General features: G+C 36.8%; 1 protein-coding gene across 4 annotated transcripts in view; it reads right to left on the bottom strand.

Annotated features, from left to right (window-relative positions):
- Positions 1-2388: 2388 nt before the first annotated feature.
- The window catches only part of LOC308410407 (sodium channel protein type 2 subunit alpha-like), a 28781-nt gene continuing 3180 nt past the window's right edge, over positions 2389-27989 (bottom strand). For 2 of the 4 annotated variants that reach the window (XM_080903722.1, XM_080903721.1), the window contains 26 exons: positions 24617-24935; positions 24105-24223; positions 23855-23944; positions 23647-23775; positions 23150-23241; positions 22505-22708; positions 22174-22240; positions 21753-21894; positions 19806-20012; positions 18588-18857; positions 16721-17092; positions 15965-16097; positions 15625-15863; positions 15273-15446; positions 14120-14476; positions 13508-13963; positions 10014-10152; positions 9771-9925; positions 9420-9593; positions 9162-9284; positions 7571-7837; positions 7408-7464; positions 6763-6900; positions 6566-6670; positions 6190-6460; positions 2389-6093 (listed from right to left, as the gene is read on the bottom strand). In XM_080903722.1, the coding sequence (XP_080759848.1) occupies positions 4895-6093; positions 6190-6460; positions 6566-6670; positions 6763-6900; positions 7408-7464; positions 7571-7837; positions 9162-9284; positions 9420-9593; positions 9771-9925; positions 10014-10152; positions 13508-13963; positions 14120-14476; positions 15273-15446; positions 15625-15863; positions 15965-16097; positions 16721-17092; positions 18588-18857; positions 19806-20012; positions 21753-21894; positions 22174-22240; positions 22505-22708; positions 23150-23241; positions 23647-23775; positions 23855-23944; positions 24105-24223; positions 24617-24880 (5943 nt within the window). In that variant the 5' untranslated portion in view covers positions 24881-24935 and the 3' untranslated portion in view covers positions 2389-4894. The remainder of the gene's footprint in view (positions 6094-6189; positions 6461-6565; positions 6671-6762; positions 6901-7407; positions 7465-7570; positions 7838-9161; positions 9285-9419; positions 9594-9770; positions 9926-10013; positions 10153-13507; positions 13964-14119; positions 14477-15272; positions 15447-15624; positions 15864-15964; positions 16098-16720; positions 17093-18587; positions 18858-19805; positions 20013-21752; positions 21895-22173; positions 22241-22504; positions 22709-23149; positions 23242-23646; positions 23776-23854; positions 23945-24104; positions 24224-24616; positions 24936-27989) is intronic. The other 2 variants (XM_080903723.1, XM_080903724.1) reach the window with 2 other exon arrangements.

Below are 27989 nucleotides of genomic sequence, written 5' to 3'. Positions count from 1 at the left end.
ACAGTACATTAGGTATATCTGTTCTACTACTAATTAATGTAAATATCTTATAAATATCTTATAAATGTACCAAAATCTCAGAGGGGTGTTGCCATCACCTTGTTGAATCGACACCATAAAGAATTAAGGCTGTTCTAGAGCCAAAAAGAGGTCCAACCCAGTGCTAGCAACATCTTCCCAATAAAGTGTCCAGTGAGTCAACATTTGCAGTAATTTTGTTCTTGTAATAATTAAAAAGGAAATGAAGGAGGAAATGGTGCACACTTTGTCTGTAAACTGTGATAGTTGTTATTCTGAGTTGGGAGTGATTCACTGGAAACAAAGTGTGTGTCTGTGTGTGCATATAGGTGTGTGCGATTTAGAGGTTGAGATAAACAGTGAGTGTCCGTGTGTGGTTGCCTGTCTGTGTGTCGTTCTATTAGTGCAGTGGGAAGGTGGAGGGAGGGGAAGGGGAACTCACCACTATATAATCTAATAGGATTTTCTTCCCATCTATCCACAGAAAATACAATTACAAAGCTGTAATGGGTAGCATTCTCAAATTTCTCTCGCAAATGATTTTTTTTCTTTTACTACTCTCCTCTGTGCATACCAGTGGCGAAATATTAAGCCCAATACATCCTTTCACGTAAAACATGCCCATGTGTTATAGCCCATCTTGTGAGACTCCAGGGGTGGGGCACCAGATCGACTTCCGACCTTCCACCATAATATGGTTTAACAAAGGAGGCTGATGTCATGTTGCTTGGCAACCAGCAAGGAGAATCTGCAGAATCACTCTTGATTTACTGGTCATTAAAACAGGCAAACTGAAGGCCTAACTCCACTTGTTGCTGTGAGTGAAGATGCCAATTTCAACCTTTGGCTACATTTCATATTAAGCTGGCATTTTCTAATAAAATACATTTCATATTAAGTTAAATGTTTGTTTGTTTTTTAAAGAAAAGGAATCTTGACATTTGCCATTTACAGTTAAAAAAATTGTGATGTTCTGAGAGCAACGTTAGGAATAATTTATTTATAAACAGCTATTAAGAACTAAACAATTATTTTGAGTGTAAAAGGAACCAAATCTTTACCATAGTGTAGTTACTGGGTGTGGCCCAAAGTAATAATCACATAATCATTATTAGACAGAATGGCAGGAATAATCAGCACTTTGCCATCAGCCTCTTGTTTACTTCCCACAGGGTTAGGCAGCCACAGTAGGCAAAATCAATGTTGGACTATAATGAATATTTGGACTGTCATTAATAATTAATAAAATGTTCCACACACTTAAGATGCTAATAGTTTCCGGCAGAAGCCACAAAGCACTCTCAAAAAGCAGATTCTAGTTTCTTTCATTGATGTTTTCTGAAACTGCATTTAAATGAAAATATCATCAACTTGTAGTGTACATATTTTAAGTTGTGAAGCTTACTTCTTGGCAACAACGGGCTAAAAAACTTTAAAAAAAAAAGCTTTGCAAGCCACTCGATCGCTCAAGATTGTTTTCTGATATTCATAAATCCACAATTGCTTTCAATATTCCAATAAATACAAAACATTAAGATGTCCAATTTACAGTTAGAGTTCTTATTACATCTTGCATTTGCGAGAGATCATGATAGCTTCACCATTTTACCGGTCCTCAAGTAACATAGATGTTGATCGTGGTTCAGTAATTGTCAGCACTGTTAATGTTCTACAGCCTGTTACTGTAAAAGCTGATGCTTAATGCCTTTGAATCATCATTGCACTTTAGAGCGGTTTTTCAAGATGAAATACTCTCATGCAACTGAAAAGTACTCATCAGCTTCATTCAACTGGCAAGCCTGATGACAGTGACAACAGTAAATAAATACAAATAAAATTAAACCAAAATAGGCAACTGGCTTTCATAAATTTCAACATTAAAGATTTTGTTAACTCAATTTTGATAGGTAAGCACTCACTGTAGGTGTGGTTTGACTTTCTCACTTTGCAACTTTCAGATGTTTACATAAAATATAGCCCAACAATACAAATTTAAAACTTATTTAAACAAGATCTCTTTGAGATATAGTATGATTAATCTGCCTTGTACCACCAGACATGTAAAAAAAAGCCTCTCACAGACAGTATTGTTTTCAGCTAGATTATTTAAGTGCCTCAGTTCACTAGCACAAATGGTTTCCTCTCATAATGAGAGGAAACCATTTGTGTCATGAGATTGGTGAACTGGTTACGTTTGAACGAGACATGTTAATATGCATTAATGTGTCGATCAGTCAACAAGTAAAAGGTTTAATCCATGACCAACCTTGCATGCCCCCCTCCTTATTTGCATATTGAAGGACAAGAAATGAATACAGAAGTACATAAATAAATGCAATCAAAAATGATTCCTCACCCTCAATAAACACGAAGCAATAATTCTGAGTAAAATGCAACAGAAATATACAAAATCGACATTTTATTTATTCAAATAATTAATCATGGAAATTAATAATGAAAGAAAATGTGCCTAAAATAAACTGAATGTATAAACTTAATGTATACCAGTCAATTTATGGAAAATTGACATGCAATTAAATTAGTTAAAGTCAGCGTTTTAAGCTGAACTTTTGTTTTGTTTTGTTTTTTGAGTTGTGGAAACATGCACTATTAAATTACAAAGAAAGAAAATAAAGACAGAAAATAATACAAATGTAAATATAGCTGGATGCAAAAAATAAGAACACAGAAATTTTGGGGGAATAGTGAATAAATAAATAGAGGAATGAACACAAATGGATACAGAACCAAAATAAATGATAAATATCAATTTATATCACATTATATAAAATAATTATTACATACAAATAGTTTTAATATTACTTTTGCTACATAATACAAGGAATTTGATATATTTTTTAAGTCATTTATTTCTTTTTCATTCTGACAGTTTTATTCCCCCATAAAACAAACAAAGTGTATGTTCTCTGCTCATAAGATAAACATGCATCTTGTTGTGGTCATTGCTGTTCTTACTGGTCATTTTATTTAGGAATTGCTATATATGGCTCAGCCATATTGTCCCCCCCCCCTCCAATTTTAGAGTACAACGAAAAAGTCATTCTAGAATCTCAAAAATATAAGGGCTGTAGATGGGTAAACAAAGCATATTACGCATAACAAAAATAAATAAAGATGGAAGTAGTTCTTAACAAACACATTTGAATGGACAAAAGGCAGAAAGTAGTACACTGCTATTCCAGGAAATACTGTGAATGATAAGAAGACAAATGTTATAATCTAATGCAATCAAATCGTCTCACTGAATAGCTTTTCCCATAATCCCCTTCCAGTTCCACCCTCACACTCCACTTAAGCAGTCATGAATTAAATAATGCCGCTCATACTTTACTTTCCGTGATAAAATAAATGAATGTTGTAGGCATACTTGACTTAAATGTAATCTTTATTCCTTTAGCTTTTCAGTGAAATAGGTTATAGCATTGTCTTGCATGCAGGTAATTTATACACTACAAGCATTATGCATATAAATGATGGGAGTTGTTAAAGTCTTTGTAATCAAAACATTCTTGCATTATGCATACAGTATACCTTTATGTTGAACGTTTTAATTACATGCAGAATGTAATTACATGAATGGATTTATACTTTTATAACACAGAACGAGAAAAGTTTATGAAACAGTTTAGGATGGATGTGATTGGATGTGTGAATAACTGAAAAAATGAACACAATATAAAATGTAAACAGAAGTAGGAAATAGCTTAGGACATGTGAGATGTGAAAAGCCATATCCTTGAGGTCATTCAGAATATTGTGAGCCATATTTCACTTGGCTTAGACAAAAAACATAAAAAGATTTAATGGTGCACTCTGAGAAAACTTTTTACATAAAATAAAACAACACCCCACCCCTTTTACAGTTATAATTTACAAAATGTCCATTGAAGATTATGTAAAAACAGCTTAACAGAAGGGACATATAATGACAACAGTATCCATGTGTCTCAGAAATAAGAATTTCCAACCATATTTAAGTTTTTTATAAACAATTGCAATTTTCACCTTATAGCTCCTATTGGATGCATCAAACCCCTGTTGGCCAAATACAACAACATATGGAGAATGATTTGAAAAATGATTTAACAGTGTACAAAGTATTTTTCAAGGGTTACTGATCTGACACTGATAATCAAATATAATCAGCAAACTTCTTTGTGATTTGTTTCGATTGAAGGGTAAGTTTCTGTATTGTAATAAAAAAGCAGCCTTACCAAGGCTTCTTTGCATCTGGTGGACAAATCATGGCGCACACTCTAGCATGTATAATCACTGACAATGTCTCTAGGATTTGAAGTACTATTAGTGACAAGCAAAAATAACCTTAAAGCAGTGCATTTCTGTGTAAAGTCTATACCTGAAGATACAACCCTTTCTGAAGAGTAAAAAAATGTATAAAAAGACAATTAATTAACCAAACTATGATTTTTTTTTTCAGCAATAGCATATAACTCTCCTTTTTTCCTGCTTGAAAAATTAAGTTGAGTAATACACCAATCAGTGATATAACAACAATTCAAGACACTGGGTAGCAGAACTAGCTGCAATACAAGTAAAGCAGTAACTAATATGCCTTTCAGAACACTAAGTAATGTCGTCTCACCTCACAAGCAGACATAATGGATCTTTGCTCTTCAATTCATCCAAGTGAGTCATACAGTCATACTGTCATACTGTAGCCTGAATGGCTCTTTTCTATTTTAGAAACTCTCCTCTAGACTCAAGCAAGCACAGTCAGTTTGGCATAGTAGATATCCATACTATAGAAGAGAATCCACTGGATGTCTTAGTCACTGTGGAAGGTTGTAAACATTTTGCATTCACTACATTGTCCTTGGTGTAGCACAGATTTCCTTTACATATCTTGTTCTTTGACATCTTTGCTCACAACCTCCTTTTCACTTTTGTCTTTTTTATATTTGTTTTTTCCATTTGTTGTCACACTGTTACATGAAGGTTGAGAGGCAGCAGAAGGTGTCAGTTTGCTTTTATTGGCACTAGACGTGTTTTTAAGTTTGTCTGTGTCATGCTTTCCCTTGTTAATGAGCTTTTTATCCTTTTGATTGTTAATATTGGATGTGTCATGGGACCTTCTGTCTTTTCCTGGACACTTCCTTGTATAATGCCTGAATGCTCTCTGGATGACAGCAGCTGAAACCTCCTCCTGTTTGCGACGGAGGGTGGTAGTGATGGGTTCGTAGGACAACTTGGAAGGATTTGAGGCCATGAAACGCTCTTCCATTTGCTCCTTTAGAATGTCCATTTCTCCACCCTCACCTAGAACACGCTTTGTGAATGCAAACAGGATGTCTAGGCAGTGAATGCGGTCACCACTCACCATCGGTAAGTCCATAGAGATCAGGTCAAACTTGTTAGGCTTGGCTATGCGCAATGGTGGTTCCAGATTATCTGCAAATTCTGAAAGCATTTTATACTCAATGAACTGTGTTGCATGAGGATCAAACCTTTCCCAGACCTCATAAAACGTTTCAAAATCATCCTCACTCAGTGGGTCAGCACTCTCTTCAGTAGCTACACCAAAGTTTTCCAGGATGACTGCAATGTACATATTCACCACAATAAGGAAACAGATGATGATATAGCTCACAAAGAAAGTAATTCCCAGTGTAGGATTTCCACAGTTTCCTTTAAAATTACTACCAGGATTCTCCATCTCAGGGTCACAGTCATCTTCATTTTTGTTGAGAATGGGATATAGTAGGGTATCCCATCCACCTGAGGTGGTGATTTGGAACAGACAGATCATGCTGTTTGCAAAAGTCTCAAAATTGAAAAGATCGTCAATACCTCTTTCCTTCTTGACATATGCAAAGTTTGACATGGCAAAGATCGCATAGATGAACATCACCAAGAACAGCAAGAGACCAATGTTGAACAAGGCGGGAAGTGACATCATCAAGGCAAACAAGAGTGTGCGTATTCCTTTGGCACTTTTAATAAGGCGGAGGACGCGGCCAATCCGTGCCAGTCGGATGACTCTGAACAAGGTTGGTGAAAGAAAGTATTTTTCTATTATTTCGGAGAGAAACAAACCTAAAGAAAGAAATGGAAAGATTAAACACTGGATGACAGATTACTGCAATATTAAAAATGTATCAGAGAGAAACTGTAAATGGAGGTGAGTCATACCGATGATTGACAGAATAACAACGATGAAATCAAATATATTCCAGCCATTCATGAAAAAGTAGTGCCGGAGTGAGAGCATCTTTAATATGCACTCTCCAGTGAAGACGACAATGAATATCACATTTACATAGTAGAGGACGTTTTTCTTGTAGTCTGATTGTTCATCAGTTTCCACCATCATAGTGACCATATTAAGCGATATTAGAACCATGATCACAATATCAAATGATTGCTTGGTGGTAAAATCGAAGATGTATCCTTGAATCTTGTTCTAAAACAGACATGCATAGGAAAAATAAACAACAATAAATTTTGGATTAAATAAAAGTGAGGGTTTTAATTCATACTGAATGCAGTCAAGGCTTGAGTTACATACCGATGGTCTAGGGATCGGTTTTTGTGGTTTTTTTGACCCCAGTTTTTTCATGGCATTGTAGTATTTCTTTTGTTCTTCAGTCATAAAGATGTCTTGACCTCCGAAGTAAAGAAAGCATGATAGGCATGTTGAATCACAACAACATGTTGGAAGCCAAAATACCACAAATTTGTTTAAAAAGCAGATTTGATACTTATCTTTTTCTTTTGCTGATTGAAGTTGTCTATAATGACACCAATGAAGAGATTGAGTGTGAAAAATGCTCCAAATATGATGAAAACAACAAAATAACAGTACATATATAGGTTGATCTCATAGTCTGGTTGTTCTTCTGGCTACATAGATGACAGAAAAAACGAGACATTAAAACAGAGTCATCCTTTGAATTTCTGTACTGGTTGAGTTCATGTGTGCCTCATGAGGAGTGGCCCTACTTGTGTGGCATTTAGATTACCGTAAAGCCCGCCCCCCAAAATAATTTTGTTCAAATAAAAAGGACTTCAAAGCCTGATGCAGTTTGTCACCTTCAAACTTTGAACTAACAGCTAACTGGACTATTTTATCTTTACCAAGATTCTGATCTGTAAATACATTTTAAGCATTTTGATCATGATTAAGCAGCAACAGCAGGAAATGTTTGGTATGCATCAGGTGTAGTGTTCCACAGCTTTAACGTGGCCAAACAAAATAGGATAATCTAAAATTAATTTAACAGTGTTATATGTTTTTCGTGAACAACGTGTCATCTCCACAAAAAAGAAGGTGTAATATGATTTAATTAAACATTGATATTTTATAGGAGTTCAAGCATTTCAACACTGAAATACTAAAAAAATCACCACCTTGCTTTGAGAATCAACAGCAGCATACATGATGTCCATCCAACCCTTAAATGTAGCCTGTAGAAAAGAATACAGCAAGTGGCATTAAAAACACATATTGTTGTATTACAAAACTGGCACAAAATGTGACACTAATTATGAAACACAATACTGAGTTACTTACCACTTCCAACAGTGCAAGGTAACCCATGCCAACATTATCAAAGTTGACCTTGACGTTCTTCACCTTAGAATCCGTGAAATTACAGTCTTTCATATGTTTCACTTCTGATGCAGTAAACGGCTCATCTGTGGTTGTGTTGACACAATAGTAGAACTTTCCCGCAAATAAGTTGACTCCCATGATGCTGAAAATGAGCCAGAAGATGAGGCATACCAGCAGCACATTGAAGATAGAGGGAATGGCTCCCAATAGGGCATTGACAACCACCTGCACACACAAATCATGACATATCTGTAAAGCTGACAGGGATCACAGAATCTTAAAGTGATGTACCACACTGTATACTCTGGCAATGGGGAAAAACAAATGTGTGCCAACATGCATATTGACATCACACCTCATCACAGCTATGACTAACGCCAAAGATCCAACACAACTACATGGTAAAGGTGGAAACAGAATCAGGAGAGGAGTCAGCAGATGAGTTTTAAATTTTAGATAAACATTGAAATGAACACCTGGTAGAGAAAGGAGGATGCCGCAAAATTTGATTACTGTAAAAAGAAAAATACATAAAACATAAAGAAAATCATGTTACATACGCAACAAACAATATCAAAACAGTGATACTGGCATGGAAGCTATTATGGCACTACTGACGCACATGAGAATTTGTGCATGCAAATCAGGGAATACTCTGGCTACCACGTGAGGAAAGATGATCACTGTAGCAGTGCTGTAAATCTAGACCACCACAATATGAAGGCAACTAATCAATACCTGCCTTATTGATTTCAGCAGCCAACAAAGCTGTCTCTTCAGTTACATAAGTTATCAACCTGATAAGACCATGCTTGCATAGCACGGCAAAAAACTCTAATGCCGTTAGATATCACAAGAGAAAAGTGATATAAGAATAATTTGATATTTTGGTATTTATTTATTTTTTGTTTCTTAAGAGTTAGAGTAGCACTTTATTTGACTTTATTTATTTCACAGCTGTTGTTTTTATTTATTTAAGTTCTTTGTACCTTCGAGTTACAGGATTTTATTTTTTGTGTTGTATTACTTTTGATTTTGAATTGATTTATTTTCATTATTAGATGTTGTGTATTAGCTCTGTAAAAAACAAACACATTTCTTGAGTCAATGAAAACAAATTTACAATATTAAAAACAGCATTTTTTTTTTACTTATGAAAAGCACTATATAATGGGGTTGTATTCTCAGCAAGAAATTCCCGCAATGTCAAACTATTCCTTTTATCAAAATTCTGCATCACTGGTGTATATTTGAGGAAAAAAGTGATTTTTTTTCAACTTGTAGAACAAAATACTTAAGCTTACCAGGATGACAAATGAAGGCAGGAGAAAGGGAATTGGGAGAAGACAGGAATGGTTGCATGCAACAAATTGTATTTTTTATTGTTGAATCTGTGCTACAATAATTAAGCAATTTCTGATGGCAAAAAGGTGGCCCATCTAGAGCTAACAAGCTGTACCTAATGAAGTGGAAGTGTTCTGCACTAGTATATTGAGCTAGTGCTAGACAGCATGACTCTGAATGGATAAGTACTTTCAACAACTCTTACCCTCATGCCCTCAAAGCGTGACAGGGCTCTCAGTGGCCTCAGAGCTCTTAGAGTTCTCAGAGACTTGATGGCACCAAGTTCATTAGCACCTAATGCGTTGGCTACCAGACTGACCAGTGAGACCTAGAACACATGCAACACATGTCATGAGCAAAGAAGAAATATTACACACATTAATCAAAGACAGTGCAGTTTCATTCTACGTCTCAACACAACAAAGAACAGATTCAGCACTGTGTAAGCAGAGTTTCAACCTACATCAACAATTAGGAAGTCCAACCAGCACCAGGCATTTGTAAAATACTTGGCAAATCCATATGCCACCCACTTCAGTAACATCTCCAGAATAAAGATGTAAGTGAAAATTTTGTCTGCATACTCCAAAACTGTTTTAATAGTCTTCCTTTGCTCAATGTAGATATCCTCAAATGCCTAAATGTGTGGAAAAAGACAACCTTTAGTAATGCCAAACGTGCACATAATGAAATTTCCGTTTGAGAATCTATTGCTTGATGAGAGATCCTAGATAAAATATCTCACATAAATCCACAAAAGAAACCAAATTAGTCATCCAAATGCAACATTTGCTTTCTTCATGTAAATACTTACAAGGGCCCCACTGCTAAGCAGGATCATGAAGATAATAAAGCTCTCAAACCAGTTGTGCTCCACTATCCGATAACAGGTTTTTCGTAGTGTCCACCATGTCTTCCACCAGCCCACATCTACATTTACTTGACAACAACGGAATGTCTGCACACAGGCTGAAAAAAGACAATGGGCAGATGGGGTTTTAGTCATAGAAAATGCAGATTCAAATTACATTTAAGGTTAGGTAGGTGGTGAATTCACCAGCAGGGAAACAAGGATCGGGCTCCATAGTGTCTTCTAATTCAAAGTCTACGGAAATTGCTCCCTCTCCAGCTGGAAGACCATCCACTGTGCTTCCCTCTGAAGAGCTGAACTGTCCATCATCATCATCTTCAACGATCTGTTTATGAGAGAATGTGGATGAAAAAGAAGTGTTGGGTGAACAAATACAACAGAGCTATTGAGCAGCACTATTTTCACACAGAAATAGTTATAACATATGATCGTTAAATTAAAGCAGATATATGATCACACACAAACACATGCAAAACTTTAGCCAAAACAACAAACTATTAGTGCGTTGACTCCAAAGAACAGTTGAGTGGTTCTCAAGAGCAAAGGCACCAAGAAGTCTGCATTTCCTGCTCAGTTCCATATTACTGGAGGAAGAGCACAGACAGACAGACAGACAGACAGACAGACAGATAGACAGATAGATAGATAGATAGATAGATAGATAGATAGATAGATAGATAGATAGATAGATAGATAGATAGATAGATAGATAGATAGATAGATAGATAGATAGATAGATAGATAGATAGATAGTGAGAGAGACTGGTAAATTTAAAGCCTGGCAATGCTTTGCAGTAGCCATAAGTTCACTCCTTTAGCCTGTTGTTGTATAGCTATCTGCAGGGCGTGTCTCCTAATAGCTAGTATGAAAACAGCTTGAATGTCTTCCTGGAGAATGCAGAAGCACTTGGCTGCCCTGGGACCAGCTAATGCAGAACAGGGAATAATGTAAGCATGTTACTCTGATACATTGTATGCCCTACTGTTAATATAATGATGCTTTGTACATCCATTCTACAACTGTAAATCTGAAAAGGGGAGCTTAATGTTACATTTATGGAAAACAAAGAGTCACAAATCAACACAATATGGCTGATTTTAAAATACAAACTATTTTGAATAATCAACAGTATTATAGCAAAGCTAACTCATTGTGTGCTGAAATCCAGAAATAATGGCTAATTACCACTGTGTTTTACTAACCCTGAAAAATCATAGGCACCATATTAACACCTTACAGGATATTTATCATTAAAAATATCCTTTATGTTTAGTGGTACACTGGGCTATAGTCTATCAGTACAGTCACTGTAAAAAGAAAGTACACCTTTTAGGTGATGTGTATCAGGACATAATAACACATTAATTAATACAACCTCAGATGAACTACAAAACGTTATATATTACACACTTCCGGGTGTGAGCACATCTATAAAAGCAGACGTTTTGGCAGTTTGCTGGTCTGAGCACTCAGGTATGTGTTAACACAATGCCAAGGAGGAAAGGCATCAGCAGTGAAGTTAGAGAAGCATTCTTTACTTCCCATACATCTGGGAAGGATTATAAGAGCATTTTGAACAAGTATGAAGTCCATCATTCTACAGTCAGAAAGTTTAACCACAAGTGGAAATCATTTTAAACCATCCACTCCTGGCTGAGCTTGCCAGGAGTGGACATCTCAGCAAATTCACCCCAAAGTCAGGCCATGCAATGCTCAGGGAAACTACAAAAAACTCAAGAGGTTTGACAGTACGAAAGTACAATTAAATAAAGACTAAACAATTATGACGTGTTTGGAAGGATTGCCATGAGAAAGCCTCTGGTCTTTAAAAATAACGTGCCAGCATGGCTTGAAAAACTCGTGAAAAACTGAATTTTAACAAACTACATGTTTGCTCATAATTCACAGTGCCACGTTTGGTGAAAAGCAAACACATCATACCAACTGCCAAAGAGTCATAGAGTCCAACATAAACTACTTTTTATAAGTATTCTGCAGTCAAATGTGAGTGCATCTGTCCAAAAGCTAAAACGTGGCCCAAATAGGAAAATTGTCCCAACCACATCAACAGATCTACAACATAATGGCTATAAAAATGTGTTCATAAATGAAGGCCTTCAAAGCAATGTTGTAAACACGTGGGCTAAAATTTCTCAAGTCATACAGAAAACAGTTACTTCAAGTTATTGCTGCTAAAAGTGGTTCAGTAAGTTACTGAATCATGGGGTGTACATGTCACATGCTAATTCTATATATATATTTTGACTTACTTTTTGTTAAATAAATAATTGTTTAATCATTAACATACACGAGGGAGGGGGAAACATATTAGAAAAAACAAATCAAGTGAGTGAATTAAAGTCATCAAAGAATTATAACCCTTTAATCTCTGTTAAAGGGTTATTTGATTCTTCTCATAAGCAGGGCACTCTTTGATGAGTCTGATGTATTGTAAGGAGTTCTTACAGCATCTGTATCAAGCAACAACAAGTAAGCAGAAACAATACAACCCTTCCTTTAAAATACTGCCAAGAAATATTATTTTTTTCTGTTACCCATCCAAATAATAAATACATTCACGGACAGCAGCAATAACAATGCAACAGTAATATTATAGAGACTCAATATATTCCTTTCCTACAACACAAAACACCGTCCTCTTAGTAGGAGGATTAAGCTCCCTAGCACTCAGACTTAAATGGCTCATAATGTAATGTGCACACTGGTATTTTCCCGTCTATATGGTCTCTTCTTGTTAGAAGGCTATGGTATATGTGCAGTTAGGGAAAGTATCATGATACATGTCATTGCCATGACTGTAGATTGTAGGCTAAGTCCTTCACTTCACTTCACTTCACTTCTTCTATTTGCATACAATACAAGAATGGAAAAACCCCCAAATGACCAGTGTCACTATAATGAGTGCCCTGAAAAACTGACCTTTTTTTATTGAGCCATACTATAAACCTCTGCTGTGCAATAAGGTGCTTGAGCTTTTTTCATGTTCAAAGCTTGTAAAATTCAATTAAACCTGAAAGTTATCTTCCAATTTACACACAGTATGAAAACCTCAGGTAGGGCTTGAGCCATCACTTGAGACAGCATCTTACCAAAAACAAAATAAATGAGTTTAGACAAAAGAGTTTAGAGAAAAGCAATTGTTCATGCTCAGGAGATGGATATACAAAGTGATCACTGCATTTCCAAGTGTCAGGAAGGGAAGAAATTTCATCAAGAAATTCAAAGAGAGCCACACAGTACAGAACAAGCTTGGCAGATGTAGCAAGAGAAGAATTTCAAATACTCTGGAATTTTGAACCTGGTATTTTTAAGTTTTTGTGAAATAATTTTGTTTCTGTGTGCAAAGTAAAATAATGTAAGAATAAAAAAAAAAAACTAGGATGTTTGGAAATGAACACTAGGATGTGTTAAAATTCCTTTCTCTGTTAAACAGGACTTGGAAAAATTTGTGAAAAGTTATAGACGACTAACAATTCTGTCCTTTGCTGTATGGTAATGAATATCTAATTTACCTCACCAACAGTGTTCTTTTAAACCAAAGTCCTATGTGATTGCATTACATGTCATAAACATTTAACTTGCAATGTCATTTAAAAAATGTGCTCTAAAACAGAAATCAGGAATCTAGAGAGAGCAGTTTGACCAACAGGATCCTTACCGCAGGGCATCCTACTGCATCTGATGATGCACTGCTGAAGTCCTCAGTGTTAAGATTTTCAAAGTCAGACTCTCCGATAGCAATAGGAACAGTGACAGTCACACTAGGGTTGTTGATGAACGACATTATGGAATCATCACTCCTGCTGCTGACTATGTATTTGTCCCCAGTTTTGTCCACGCCAATCACCTCTCCATTGCCATGATTGGAGATTCCGTTTGACCCTAAAGGTTTGTGGAGTTCATCCAGAGATTTTTCCTCATCCTTCTTTTGTTTCTTATCTCTGAGGCAGGCGCTGCTGCAGGTGCTTCGAAGCACCGACTTTGTGAAGGCAATGCCTTTGTGTATGCGTGCCATGGCAATTTGCAAATTGTTTGACTCAGGGTCATCTTCTTGCTTTGCCAGGTTGTCAGCACTGAATGAACTCAGCAAAAGAGCCAAGAAGAGGTTCAATACCTATAAGGTAATGATATACAAGATAAGATTTGTAACTGATAATAACAAAAGAGCACATATTACTGTAAAACTGAATAATGAACAGGTTACTAAATTGGGAATTACATTTTTAAACAGATTAATGAATTAATGAATTGACCATAAAATGTAATGTACCACAAGGTTTCCTATAAACATGACCATCATGTAGAGAGTGAGACACTTGGGAATCCCAGCCACTTCCATACAGTCCCACATGGTTTCTATCCACTCTCCACAAAGCACCCGGAAAACAATGAGGAATGAATGGAAGAAGTCATTCATGTGCCAACGAGGAAGTGTGCAGTCCTCAGAAATTTTACACACACAGTCCTTGTATTTTTTTCCAAATAGCTGCATGCCCACCACAGCAAAGATGAAGACGATAATGGCCAAGACCAGTGTCAGGTTGCCCAAAGCCCCCACTGAATTACCAATTATTTTGATCAGTTTATTTAGAGTGGGCCAGGATTTAGCCAACTTGAATACTCTAAGCTGTAAAACAAGAGGAAACAGAAGTTATTTCCTAACTCAAAATACAACACAACATACATGCTATTGCATTTGTTACAAATAGAAGCATATAAATCCTTAGGAACTATGTAGATCCAAGTTTTGTCTTTCCTTTTTTTTTTTTTTAAGTGCTTAACCAGAGATAGTGACAGTAAACCAGCCTCAAATTATAATGCTCCCTCACAGCTAAAATTATTTTTATTATCAAATGTTTTTATAGTGGTATACATTGGGATTTTTACATTGTATGCTGTGCTGCATGTTCTTTCTGTCAGCATGTCAGGGGTGTGAAATCTAATGGCTGAGTCACACTAGAGTAAAAATAGGATGACAACCTCTGGCTGAGAGTGGGAAAAAAAATCTGTGGTTGCCCAGTAATTGCATAGAACTAACCATTTCAAAGGCAATGAGTAAGTTCATTGCACTTATTTGCAATAATTTCCATCATGCCACAGTCTCCGACCACTATTTTCATAGTCTGATTATAGCATTAGGTAACAAAGCCAAAGCTAACCAAATAAACAGCAGGGTGCTGAGTGGATGAGTGGATCTTGTAACATATTGTTTGATTATTTATTTAATTATAGCAGAGTAAACCTGCTCTTCAGGTTTGGTATTTCCTAACCAACTCAGATCTTTTGGTATTATTTGCTAAGTGACTGCAAGTTTGAATATACTGAACACAGGCAAACACTGTAATAAATGTATACAAAGATACAGATAATTCCAAAGGTTTCGCTTGCTTCTTGATGCAAGTTTAAATTATATTTAGACTTACCAATCGGAATGATCTCAAAACAGACATGTTCTTCAAACTTTCCAAACAAAGCTCTATCAAGCTTAAACTGACAATGATCCCATCAAAGATATTCCATCTCTCCTGAAAGTAATAGTATGGATCCAGTGCAATCACCTTGAAGACCATTTCAGCCGTGAAGATGCCGGTGAATATCTATACACACACACACACACACACACACACACACACACACACACACACACACACACACACACACACACACACACACACACACACACACACACAGACGCATACAAAGAAAAACCCCAGTGAAGATTAATAAAATCAATAGATATTTATATTTAAAAAATATTCTCTAAATTGAACTAACCTTATTGCCAACAGCAAGCATGCTTTGGAACCCATCACTCATTGGATAATGTTCCATGGCCATAAACAATGTGTTTAGTGCAATGCAGATGGTGATGAATAGATCCATAAATGGGTCCATCACGATTAGTTTGACAATTTTTTTTAATTTCAGCCATCCTGGACAACACTCCCAGATTAGGAAGGTGTGGGCAAAATCATACCAGCAAGGAGGACACTTCTGCCGTGACTCTTCAAGTTCTGATTGCAAAACATATTTTGTGTGAAAGTACAATTTAACTTTTTTAACACCACAGATATAGTCAGGATTGGCTATTCATGCCATGGTGAAAAACACCTACCCTCCATTGTGGTGGTTATGACACTAGCAATACTATGAGCTCTCTGTCTGGCCTCTGGGCTCTGAAGGTAGTCCATATATCCCTGGTTTATTCCTCCAATGCTCTGTCTATATTCTGTGTCAGTGGTGTCAGCCTAGGGATAGAAACAAATTTTACACATAAAATGTAACCATACAAAAATATGTTGCATTTTACAGTACAAGCATAAATATTTATCATCGCATAACATTTACTAAATAAATGAAAAAAAAAAAAGCAGAGGAAACTGTTCCACTGAAAGCTGCATATCTTTAAACTATCCAAAAAGAATATCTTACAGTAAAGCTCTGGAATAACTGACATAGTATTGGTACATTGATCATATAGTTAGAAGCTACAGCTCTGCCTATCATTGTCCAAAAGCACAAAGCAGCAGTATAAATCAAAAGCACTTGAGCCATTTCAATAACCAAGAGTCCATTATTGTATCATTGATAGACTCAGGAAGAGTTTAAGTTTAAGTTAAAATTCCAAGGTTCATTTGAGTTTAGAAAAGTTGTGACTTATATTTTCTGACATGCTAAGCTGCATAGCTTGCTAAAATAACTGAGAAATAAACAAAACAAAAAACTGACAAGCATAGTTTGTGACATATGTGTGTAATAAATGTGTGTGTATAAGAGCCAGAAAGATGAAAAGGCCAAAATAAACAAACAAAAACAGAGCAATACAGTAAGCAAGTTATTGGGCTGTCTGGGCTACAGAACCCTTTCTTACATTGTCTCCAGTGGAGGCCATATCTAACGTCACTTTAGGTGGAAGGAGCCCCCCGGGTGATGAAGGGAGTGCATTCCTACCCACCAGAGACACAACGCCATTGCAGTCTACAGAGCTGTGCCTGATCTCACGGGGCTGAAATCTGCGATGTGAAAAGAAGCTGCACTGGCTCATACTGCTGCTGCGTCGATCACACCTTTGGGGAAGAAAAAAAGAGCCCCTCCGACTCAGGGTGTCCTCAAAAATGCTGTTCTCATCATCAGCAAATTCATTTTCTGAGCCCACATCCTGGGCTTGACTTTGGAAACTGAAAAGGCTGGTCTTGCTATTCCTTCTGGGTGAGAAGAGGGGTCCATGAAAACTCAGAAAAGACTAGGAGAGAAAGATAGTCTCCGATGGATGTGATATATGACAATCAAAAAGAGGACAGAAGAGAGAGACAACGATCTTCATATGTACAAATGAAGAAAAAAAGGAACGATTTCTTTGGTGAGAAAAACTTCACGATGATGATGATTTCAATAAAAATGCAAAATTAAAACTGTTAATGAGAACAGTAAAGATCATGATAATGATCATGATAGTGGAGAAGGAAAGCATGATGATTATGGGGATGATGACGATGATCATGATGAATTGTTGCAAGAAGGAAATTGCTCATAAAAAATATATCCTGATGATGGCATATGATAGGAACTAAAGAATTTGATGAAGACAGAAGATGATGATGAAAGTGATGAAACCGATGGCAATAAAAGTGTGATGGCAGTAAAGAAAAGGTTGCATTTAGATTAATGACATGAGATAAAAGAAATCAAAACAATTTGTTAGCAGCTCATGAATGTTTAGAAAAGTTAGTAAATCCATATTAAATATCCTAAAAAATTATAATACATACACATACAACCTAAAAAATCAAATGGCTGCAATGTGTAAGTTTAAATTTGGTAGCCACATTGTCAGTCCATTTGCTTCTCCTGCCTTTCAGTCATTTTGAGCCCTGCAAGAGTTTGACAAAAGTCAGTCAATCTTCTCGCTGACAAGGCTTACAAAGAGCTTTCTGAATATATATCTGCCATTCAAATTAAAGAGAGTGATCACAGACTGTCATTTTGAGTCGTCTTTTAATAAATTACTGAAACTGGAGTGAATTTAAAACTGGTACTGTCAGTACTTTTTACATGATTTTGAAATAAAGTTATATTGAAAAATGTCAACAATGAATATTTCACCATATTGAACACTGCATTAAATGCCACTATAATTTGGCAATTTAAATAAATAAAAAAAGATTAATTTAAATTATGAAAAAAATGGATTTGTACAAGCCGAGTTGGAACAAATGTAACTTATAATAGAATACACTAATTTGCAAAGCACATAAACCCAAATTGTATTCACAGTAGAAGATCGAAAACATAACAAAAGTCTGATCTGGAAAAGCGCCATTTAAGAAATATAATGGCTAAATCGGAAATTCAATGCCAGCAATATATCGAAAAACAAGTAGGACAGGTTCAGGTTTAAGTTTTTGTTGCCTCCAGTTTTGAAACATGTTGCTGCCATCAAAATGAGACAGTAATTTTCATTAAATAGTAAAATGCCTCAGTTTAAACAGATGATATGTTTCCTGTGTTCTATTGTGAATAAAATGTGAGATTTGTAAAAATTGCATTCTGTATTTATTTGCATTTTGTATAGGGTCCCAACTGTTTAGGATTGTTTCATTCTAGAGTAATTTACAATAAGTGTAGTAAAGCTACAGTAATAAAGTACCGTATAGTAATAAAATATAATACACCATGAAGATGTGAAAGGAGCTTTAGAACCGAAAAGATAATATCGCTTTCATGGCATAGAAAAATACCTGATGTGCAGATGAGCATTTCATGTCATATTTGAGCAGGTTTGCATCCACAGAGAAGCGACTGCGAGCCCTCTGTATACTGTCCTGTGACTCAGATTTGGGAAGTTTTCCCTCGGTCTCTTTTCCTTCTTCCTCCTTTTTTTTCTTTCGCCTGTTGCGTCTCTCCTTTGCACTTTTGGAGCTCAGCTTAGAGGCATCAGAGGAACTCTCTGTGCCACCAACTTTATCACCGGCCTCTCCACCCACTGCTGCTGCAGCAGCTAGTGCTGCCTAGAAGAGGGAAGATAAGACACTGATGGTAAACAGGCTGATAAATGTCTGATTCTTGATGTGAACCTCCTGGAGAGTTAGGCCCATTCTGCATGTGTGCATTCTGCCAGTCTGCCTGTGCAAGCTTCCTCCAGGTAATCCAATTGCCTCCAAATGTTATTGGTTGAGATTTAAAATGTGCTGTAGGTGTAAATAGTTGTGTTGTTGATAGTGATAGATTTGCAACCCCCATAGACCTCCCAAGAGAGAGGCAAGTCTTAAATAAAACAGGAGCCCAAATCCAGAGACCTTAGCTGAATAAATGATCATGAGAATGTGTGGATGGATTTCTCTACTGGTAAAATATAAACATAGAAAGGAAAAAAAGTGTCCTAAATAAAAAAGGGAAAAGCCCTCGAATGACTATATAGGTAATAAATCACACTTACCACTTAAACGTGTAGATATTATATAAAATTACTACACAACCAGTATACAGTTATATAAAATACAAAATTGCAAAACTGATTGCTACTGCTACATCCTAGATGCAAGAAGGAGCGTTTCCGCAGGTCCTTCGTCCCTGCAGCTGTCAGACTGTACAATCAAAAATGCTCCCAACAATCATAGATGTTTACATCTGCTCTGTAACTGCAATAATTTAATCAACCGATTTGCACTACAACCTGGCTTTGCCTCTTATCTGTAGTTAATTTTATTTTATTTAATAACTGTACAGTACTCTGTTTATAGTAACATTTGTCCTGGATATAAATATGTATGAAAAAAATTGTGTATGTTTCTTTCCCCTTGTGGGACAGTTAAATGATTATTCTATTCTATTCTATTCTATTCTATTCTATTCTATTCTATTCTATTCTGATTGAATTTACAGTACTTCAAAGAAGATGCATTTTGACTTAACTAAAATTATATCTTGAGAGAAATTTAAGGACTCAATCAATGTACCTGAGCTTCCTCTTGTTGTTGTCTCAGCTGCTCAACCATGGCCTTAAACTCCTCTTCCTTCTCCTGAGCTTCCTTTGCAGCGGCCTGGTTCTGCTCCTCATAGGCCATGGCTACAACCGCCAAAATCAGGTTGATCAGGTAGAAGGAACCAAGGAATATGATGAGCAAAAAAAAAATCATGTAGGGCTTCCCAGATACACGCAAAGTCTGCAACGAAAAAACAAACAAGATTTTGCACTTTTTCAAATAAAGTATTTATACTTAACATAAAACACTAGGTTCCCGTATTTCTTTTTTTATTCTAACTTTTTACAATTTTTCACAATATTTTTATATACCTGCCTTTGGCTGACATGACTACACTGTGCTAAAGTGTGGAGACATGCAAAAATCCACCCTAATACAGTGGATATTTTAAAAGTTAGAGGGCCTTCAAATAGAGGTGTATCTAAAGATTGCACATGTTAACTTATATTTCTAGAATTTCTCAACTCAGAAGTAAAGATGATAAAATTGAATTTTCTAGGTATGAAAGAAAATCACAGTAGAGCTTGGTAAAACCTCAAACAAATCACTTTCATTACCGTTTCAAATTTCAAAATCTAAAGTCGATGTCTTTCATTGATCTTCACATTGATTTTCTTTCATTCATCATTGTTATAGAGTAATAGTAACAACAAAACGAAGATTAATAACTTGTCAGCTAATTTACTACAAATCCCGCCTGTCCATTTAACTCCTCTAAACTCCATGTTTTCATATTCAGCGTGTGTAAAAACCTTAAACTTTGAATTCCACATTTTGCATTTATGTTATTTCTTGCTCTAAAACTGAAATAGCCACTCTACCATCTATATAATTATGCTGTAGCAACAAAACATAATTGCTCTTATATTCATTTGCCTGAGACCAAAACTATATCAGCCAAATTATCTGGTAGTACATGTAAAAAAAAAAAAAAAATACAAAAGTTATGACATAAATACACTGCAAAATTAGTTACAGTGACACACTGGACTCTAGTGTTTAGTGTTATAAATCATCCATGATGCTATTGTCACATGTCTCATGGAGAGAAGGGGAATATGACAAAAGTTTAATAGAGTTGCATATTACCTACATTTTTTTTCTTCAGTAATATATATTAAGTACTTTTTTATTTGATGGATTGTCAAATCTGTATGTGTATATGGATAAATGTTAATATGACTTTACATATAACTATCAAACAAAGAAAACCGTTTCTGTTCCATTTCACATTCAAGAAATGCGATCATTTGATGGCTTATTATTAGTCAAAGTTAGTGCAGAGTGCTTAAAAGACCTGCTTATGGGAGTCTTATTGTATTACTGTTTGCTTTTCTTGATAGTACAATGTAGGCAGTAGCCTATTTGCAGTACACCCACATGTTTTTTTGCAGCCATTGAAACTATGTTTGCCTATGTTTGCCTCAGTAGGACTCTTGTTTTCCTTTGACCAAGATGCACCTGCACGGCATTTAGATGTTTGTTTAAACAGAAAGCTCTGAATACTCTCTATAATACTGTGGTAGGAGAATGCTTTTCCCATAAACAGCAGGCACTGCCATTTCATGTCCTCAGAGAAGAAAATATGGAACAATCTGAACCACGTGAGGTTAAAAGTGTTTTTAAAAACAACCAAAGATGTTTTCATAGAAACAAAGTTAACTAAACGCAATTTCTGGAGAAACTGCAGTGGCATTGTTGATTGTAGTTTGCTTCTGGTGCAGCCAAAAAATTGAAAGTAAAGAGGTTGGAATATTTCTGAAATAGTCTAAAATTTCAAAAATCTTAATAGAAGCACCGAGAGCACAATCAAGCTTGTCTTTTGATGTATGAACAGTCTGTCTACAACAAATGCTATCAGACTAGTTGGCCAGTGAAGAAGAACAAGGATCACCGACAACAATAACATTTTTAATGTACCTGCTGGTAAAGGTTTTCCCAATAATCCTGGGTCATCAGTCTGAACAGTGACAGGAAGGCCCAACCAAATGAGTCAAAACTGGTGTAACCATAGTCTGGGTTCTTTCCCGCTTTGTAGCATATGTACCCCTCTGGACAATGCCTGCAAGAAATCGACTCTGTTAAGCTCTAAAGGAACTGGCACCACAACGCATTATATTCAAAATGAGCCAGAATTTTTCTTAAAATGGCACATTTTCTCATTTTAAAGCTGAGATGTGTTTTCTGTTAACCATGTTGATAAAATTTGGTTATATGAGGAAATTGTTACATTCTGTTATTAGTTATATTTTACACATGGTCTCAACTTTTTTGGCATTGGGGTTGTGTTTAATATGGACTTTATTCAGTACTCTGGTAACTGGAGAGGAAGCTTGCTTACCCAGCTCCACTGCTGTTTCCACAAAGCAGTGGATCTTTGCTATTCGAAGGAAGGTAATAATAAAGACCTGTTTGGAACAGAGAGAAAATAGTAGTATTTAATAGCAGTGGTTTGTTGGAGGTCAATCACAAATACTGATGTAAGTATCAACAGTAGAAATGGGATACAGCTCTGCAATGTACAGCAGTGATTGAGTAAATTATCTCGACTAGCTGTGACTTCTGTGTTGCAATATACACTTTTCATTTAAATTTTTAATTGTTATGTGTTAATTTGAGATTTGAGTGTTAATTTTTAAATTTCTTTTTTTTTTCTGGGATCAAATACTTACTTTTATTTTCAAAGTCCACAGTCACATTTGTGTTATTCCAATAGCTTTGTACAAATTCTTCTAGTATGCACTTATTTTTCAGATTGCCCATAAACAGTTGTAAACCTATTAGGGCAAAGACACTCAGGCAGAAAACTGTGAGAATCATCACATCAGCAAGCTTCTTCACTGACTGGAACAATGCAGCAACAATGGTCTTTAGGCCTGTAAACACAAAATCACTTGCAGTCAGTCGAGAGACAGTAAATATACAAAGGGATACCAGTGAGCTTTTCCTTTAGTGGTAATCCACTTAGAACGCATCCATGTTTTTTTTAGTATATTTTTTTGTTTGTTTGTTTGTCTAAACCCAGTGCCACCACTATTTAATCCATCTTGTTGATCTTTTGGAAATAAGTTAGAATAAGAGCAGATTCTCTCTCTCTTTTTTCATTACCATCTACAGAACCACCTATAAGATGACATACATTTTATAGGTTGGGATTGTTAAGAATTGTTCATTTTCATACTGGTGAAACAACTCTGGGAAATAGGTGTGATAATATAAATTTGGCACTGGTGGGTCCATAGCTGCTCAAGGGTGGGCAATTGGATGAGCGTACTGTTAAACTATGAAAGAACAAAACAAATATGGTAACTGCTTACCTGGAATGACAGAAATTGCTTTGAAAGCTCTTAATACTCTGAATGTCCGAAGGACTGAAACATTGCCCAGGGATACAAACTCTGTTACATACCTGCAAGAAAAATTATAATTATTTTAGAATTCAGAGGGGCTGACGGCACGATATGGCAGCCTCGCCCTGTCAGTCTGCCCCAGGGCAGCTGTGGCTACAACTGTAGTTTGCCTCCACCAGTGTGTGAATGTGAGAGTGAATGAATAGTGGAATTGTAAAGCGCTTTGAGGGTCTTGAAAAGCGCTATATAAATGCAATCCATTATTATTATTATTTACAGAGATGACAATAGGTGTAACATAGAGTCATGCAAAACAGCAATAATGAAGCTACAGTCAGTACCAAAAAATTAACGCCAACAAGCAACGTCTCTGTTTATGAAAGCCTGATTATTTTTTTCTTTGGTGAGTCTTTTCCAAATGTGTGACAAAAACTACAAAAATAATGAAAAAGCCCTGTACTTACGCCATGACAATGACAGAGAAATCCAGCCAATTCCAGGGATCTCTTAGAAATGTGAACTTTCCTATACAGAACCCCCGAGCTAAAATTTTAACGAGGGATTCAAAGGTGTAAATCGCTGTAAATGTGTACCTGTTAGAAAAAGGAACACCAGTTACTCTTCACAGTATCTACACTGTGTGTATGTTATGTATGTTTGTAGAACACTTACTCCACGTTCTTTGCCCACTCAGGTGGTTGGTTCAGTGTCATAAATGCACAGTTAGTGAGAATAGTGCACATGATCACCACGTTGAACAATTTACACACAGTTGTCAAGGAAGTAACAGATTTTGTTGTGAAAGTAAAATAATTTTTTCATGTAAATAAAGGAACAAAGTGAACATGTAATCCTGGGCTTAGGTCAGCTCAACATCAACATTATTCATGCATATCAGATTCATATCTTAATGAAAGGATATGAGTGTACCAGAATCTGAATTGATAGCCTTCGTAGAGGGTTGAAGGCACTCAGGAGGTACAAGGCTGGACTGGCATTGAAGCGAAAAATGACCTTTCCTTTGTTTAATACAATGAAAGTCTGGGAGAGAAAAGACAGACAGACATTTATACATCTTTATACTCTTATGTGGATACTCTTTGACTGTCTTGCATTATAGTTTACAAAAGTATACAACATCATACAACACTGTGCAAAAGTCTTGGGCCACTCCTCATTTCTTTATTTTTAAAGCATTTTAAACATAAAGAAATTAAGGGTGGTTCGAGAATTTTGCTAACAACTTTATATACTGCTGACAAATTTCATATGAATCATTTTTATTGACTTCTCATTTAAGATTTAAAACCAACAGTGGAATTTTAATAGCTGCGTGCAATTTCATAAATAATGAATTAATGTAAACTCGAACACTACAGAGAAAAGATCTAAACTTGGAGCTTAGTGTTCAAGTTTAAATTTAAGCAAACCTACCTTCTGATTACTGTAGGTGGGATCCAGGTCCTCCAGTGGTATCGACACCAGTCCTTGAGGAATGTCTCCATATACAAGGGGGAGTGGTTTGCCTGCCTCCAGGTCACGGTTTGGTCTGAGCTTAATTTCATTTTTGCGCTTTTTCTTCTCTCCCTTGGGTTTCTTGGCATTCTCTTCAGTAATCCGTTTTTCGATGGCTTTAAGTGACTCATGGGTAAAGGGACGGAAGCTGTCTGGACCTGGTGGTACAAGCAGCTGTTCCATCTTTTCATGCTGCACCTTCAGAGTGAGCAGCTAGCCTCGAGCAACAGAAAGGCCTCTGGCATTAGAAAGACACAATATAGGGAGCAGTTTAAATAGCAGAGTTATATTTTTCTTACATCCAACATTATTTGGCTAAAAAAATGCAACTTAAAATTCATTTTGTTATGACCTGCCTCTCATTAATAACTTTTAATCGAGAAGAAAGAACAGTGTGTTTGTTTCTGCTCTTAGGTCAGAGGAAAAAGGAAGCTATAATGAGCCTAGAGTTGGCTGTCATACATATAAATTCCTTTCAGCTATGGTAAAATTAGATCTAATTACCTGCTCGTCAGTAGATAAAATTAAGATTTTACATGACAATGATCAATTCCAGGTGAGACTCAACTCCTCTTCCATCCCTCAAAATGGAAAAAGTCTGCTTTTCCCTCACTGAGACAGAGCAGTGAGAGGAAAAGATCCATCTTACTAATAGGCCTGACTAATGTGATGTGTTACAAAGACCTATGCACTATTAAATATGAATGCCTCATAGACTGTGCCATATCTCTCTCTGGGTTCCCTGCCAGAGAGTTTCAGAATGATCCAAATGCAACAGTGTCAAAGACAACTTCGACATGTTGTGCAGTGATCAAACACATGCAAGAAATCAATCCCTAAATCAGTGGTCAATCAGCTGTTCCTATCATCGAGTTATACATGTGTGATGTAATTATAATAATCAAGAGAGAACTTTTTACTTTTACTCCCTACATTTTAAATGTCTCTTGTCTCTACTTCGTAAAATAATCAAATGAGAAATTTGAGGAACATTATTATTTCCCTTCACTGCACACTTTCAAACATTAAACTGATTTGAACCTAAATGGAGGAAAAAGTAAAATATACATGAAAACCCTATTAGTATATCCATTCCTGGTGCTTATTGCACATAAAGAAAAAGGTTAAAAAATTAATGTATCACAATTGCAGTATGTTCAGGGTTAAAGTTGGCTGGAATGATCCAGAACAGTGTTTTGGGGCCAATGCCAATAAGTTGCAGTCATGTTACTTAAGCATCTCTCTAGTGTCACAGTAGAAGATAAAACCGAGTAATGTTTCTTTAAGTGGCAGGAAATTTCAAATGAAACATTCAAACAGCGCAGCAAACATCAACAAACACACAAGCTGTTTCTGTGCAGCATGTCATAGAGTGTGTCTGCTAGCTAAAGATACACTGCTTTATTTCTCAGGAAATCTTTGTGAAACAAGCAAAAGACTCCTGCTTCATTACTGGAAGGAGACACAGGAAAGTTGGTGTAAAAATCTTCTAAATCAAACATACAAGCAAACCCCTTGTGAACAAGGGGCAGTAGCTTGTCTGATATAATGAAGTTGTAAAAATGACTAGACCAGGAGAGGAAGAAATGTGATTATTTTTAAAGGTAAGGACTGCTCAGTGACATTTGATGAATTGGAAATGTAAAGCTTGTAATTTCCTCAATCATTTTAAATACTCGATCTGTACACAGTGTGTTGCTGAAGTTTCAGTATGTTTTCTCCACATTGGGAAACTTCCTGCAAAGGAAACTAAAGTACACTCAACAAAAATATAAACGCAACACCTTTGTTACTGCTCCCATTCCCCATGGGATGGACGTAGAGACCTAAAATTCATTCCAGATACACAATATAACCATCCCTCCCAAACAGTGGTCACAAATCAGTCCAAATGTGTGGTAGTGGGCACATCTGCCATATTGAGATAATCCATCCCACCTCACAGGTGTGCCACATCAGGATGCTGATCTGACATCATGAGTAGTGCACAGGTGTACCTCAGACTGCCCACAACAAAAGGCCACCCTGGAATGTGCAGTTTTTTGCGCTATTGGGGGTCTGGGGACCCAGAACCGGTCAGTATCTGGTGTGACCACCATTTGCCTCATGCAGTGCAACACATCGTCGCATGGAGTCTATCAGATTGTCAATTGTGGCCTGTGGAATGTTGGTCCGCTCCACTTCAATGGCTGTGCGAGGTTGTTGGATATTCGTGGGAACTGGTACACGCTGTCGTATACGCCGGTCAAGCACATCCCGAACATGCTCAATGGGTGACATGTCCGGTGAGTATGCTGGCCATGCAAGAACTGGGACATTCTCAGCTGCCATCTGCCCTGAACAATGTGAACCATGATTCATCCGTGAAGCGCACACCTCTCCAATGTGCCAGACGCCATCGAATGTGAGCATTTGCCCACACAAATCTGTTACGGCGACGAGCTGGAGTCAGGTCAAGACCCCGATGAGGACGACGGGCATGCAGTTGAGCGTCCCTGAGACGGTTTCTGACAGTTTTTGCAGAAATTGTTTGGTTGTGCAAACCAATTGTTCCAGCAGCTGTCTGGGTGGCTGGTCTCAGACGATCTTGGAGGTGAACCTGCTGGATGTGGAGGTCCTGGGCTGGTGTGGTTACACGAGGTCTGCGGTTGTGAGGCCGGTTGGATGTGCTGCCATATTCTCTGAAACGCCTGTGGAGACGGCTTATGGTTGAGAAATGAACATTCAATGCACGGGCGACAGATCTGGTTGACATTCCTGCTGTCAGCATGCCAGTTGCACGCTCCCTCATTGCTTGTGGCATCTGTGGCATTTTGCTGTGAGACAAAACTGCACATTCCAGGGTGGCCTTTTGTTGTGGGCAGTCTGAGGTACACCTGTGCACTACTCATGATGTCAGATCAGCATCCTGATGTGGCACACCTGTGAGGTGGGATGGATTATCTCAATATGGCAGATGTGCCCACTACCACACATTTGGACTGATTTGTGACCACTGTTTGGGAGGGATGGTTATATTGTGTATCTGGAATGAATTTTAGGTCTCTACGTCCATCCCATGGGGAATGGGAGCAAAAACAAAAGTGTTGCGTTTATATTTTTGTTGAGTGTATATTAACTTTCTGTTATTCAAAGGTTGAATAAAATATACTATGGGATTTAATGCAGGCTATGCTGGTTAGTTTGCATCTCTGTTGTTAATTTTACAGTAATGCATTATGTTGAACTGGTGTAGAGCAGCTGTAGTGTTCATGGTCAGTGTTAGGTCACATCAAGGGTACCAGACATCAAA

This window comes from Rhamphochromis sp. 'chilingali' (genome assembly GCF_963969265.1).
Source record: "Rhamphochromis sp. 'chilingali' genome assembly, chromosome: 14".
NCBI classification, from domain to species: domain Eukaryota; kingdom Metazoa; phylum Chordata; class Actinopteri; order Cichliformes; family Cichlidae; genus Rhamphochromis; species Rhamphochromis sp. 'chilingali'.
The sequence above is the reverse complement of the archived record's forward strand: the minus strand, read 5'-3'. Positions and strand labels throughout refer to the sequence as shown.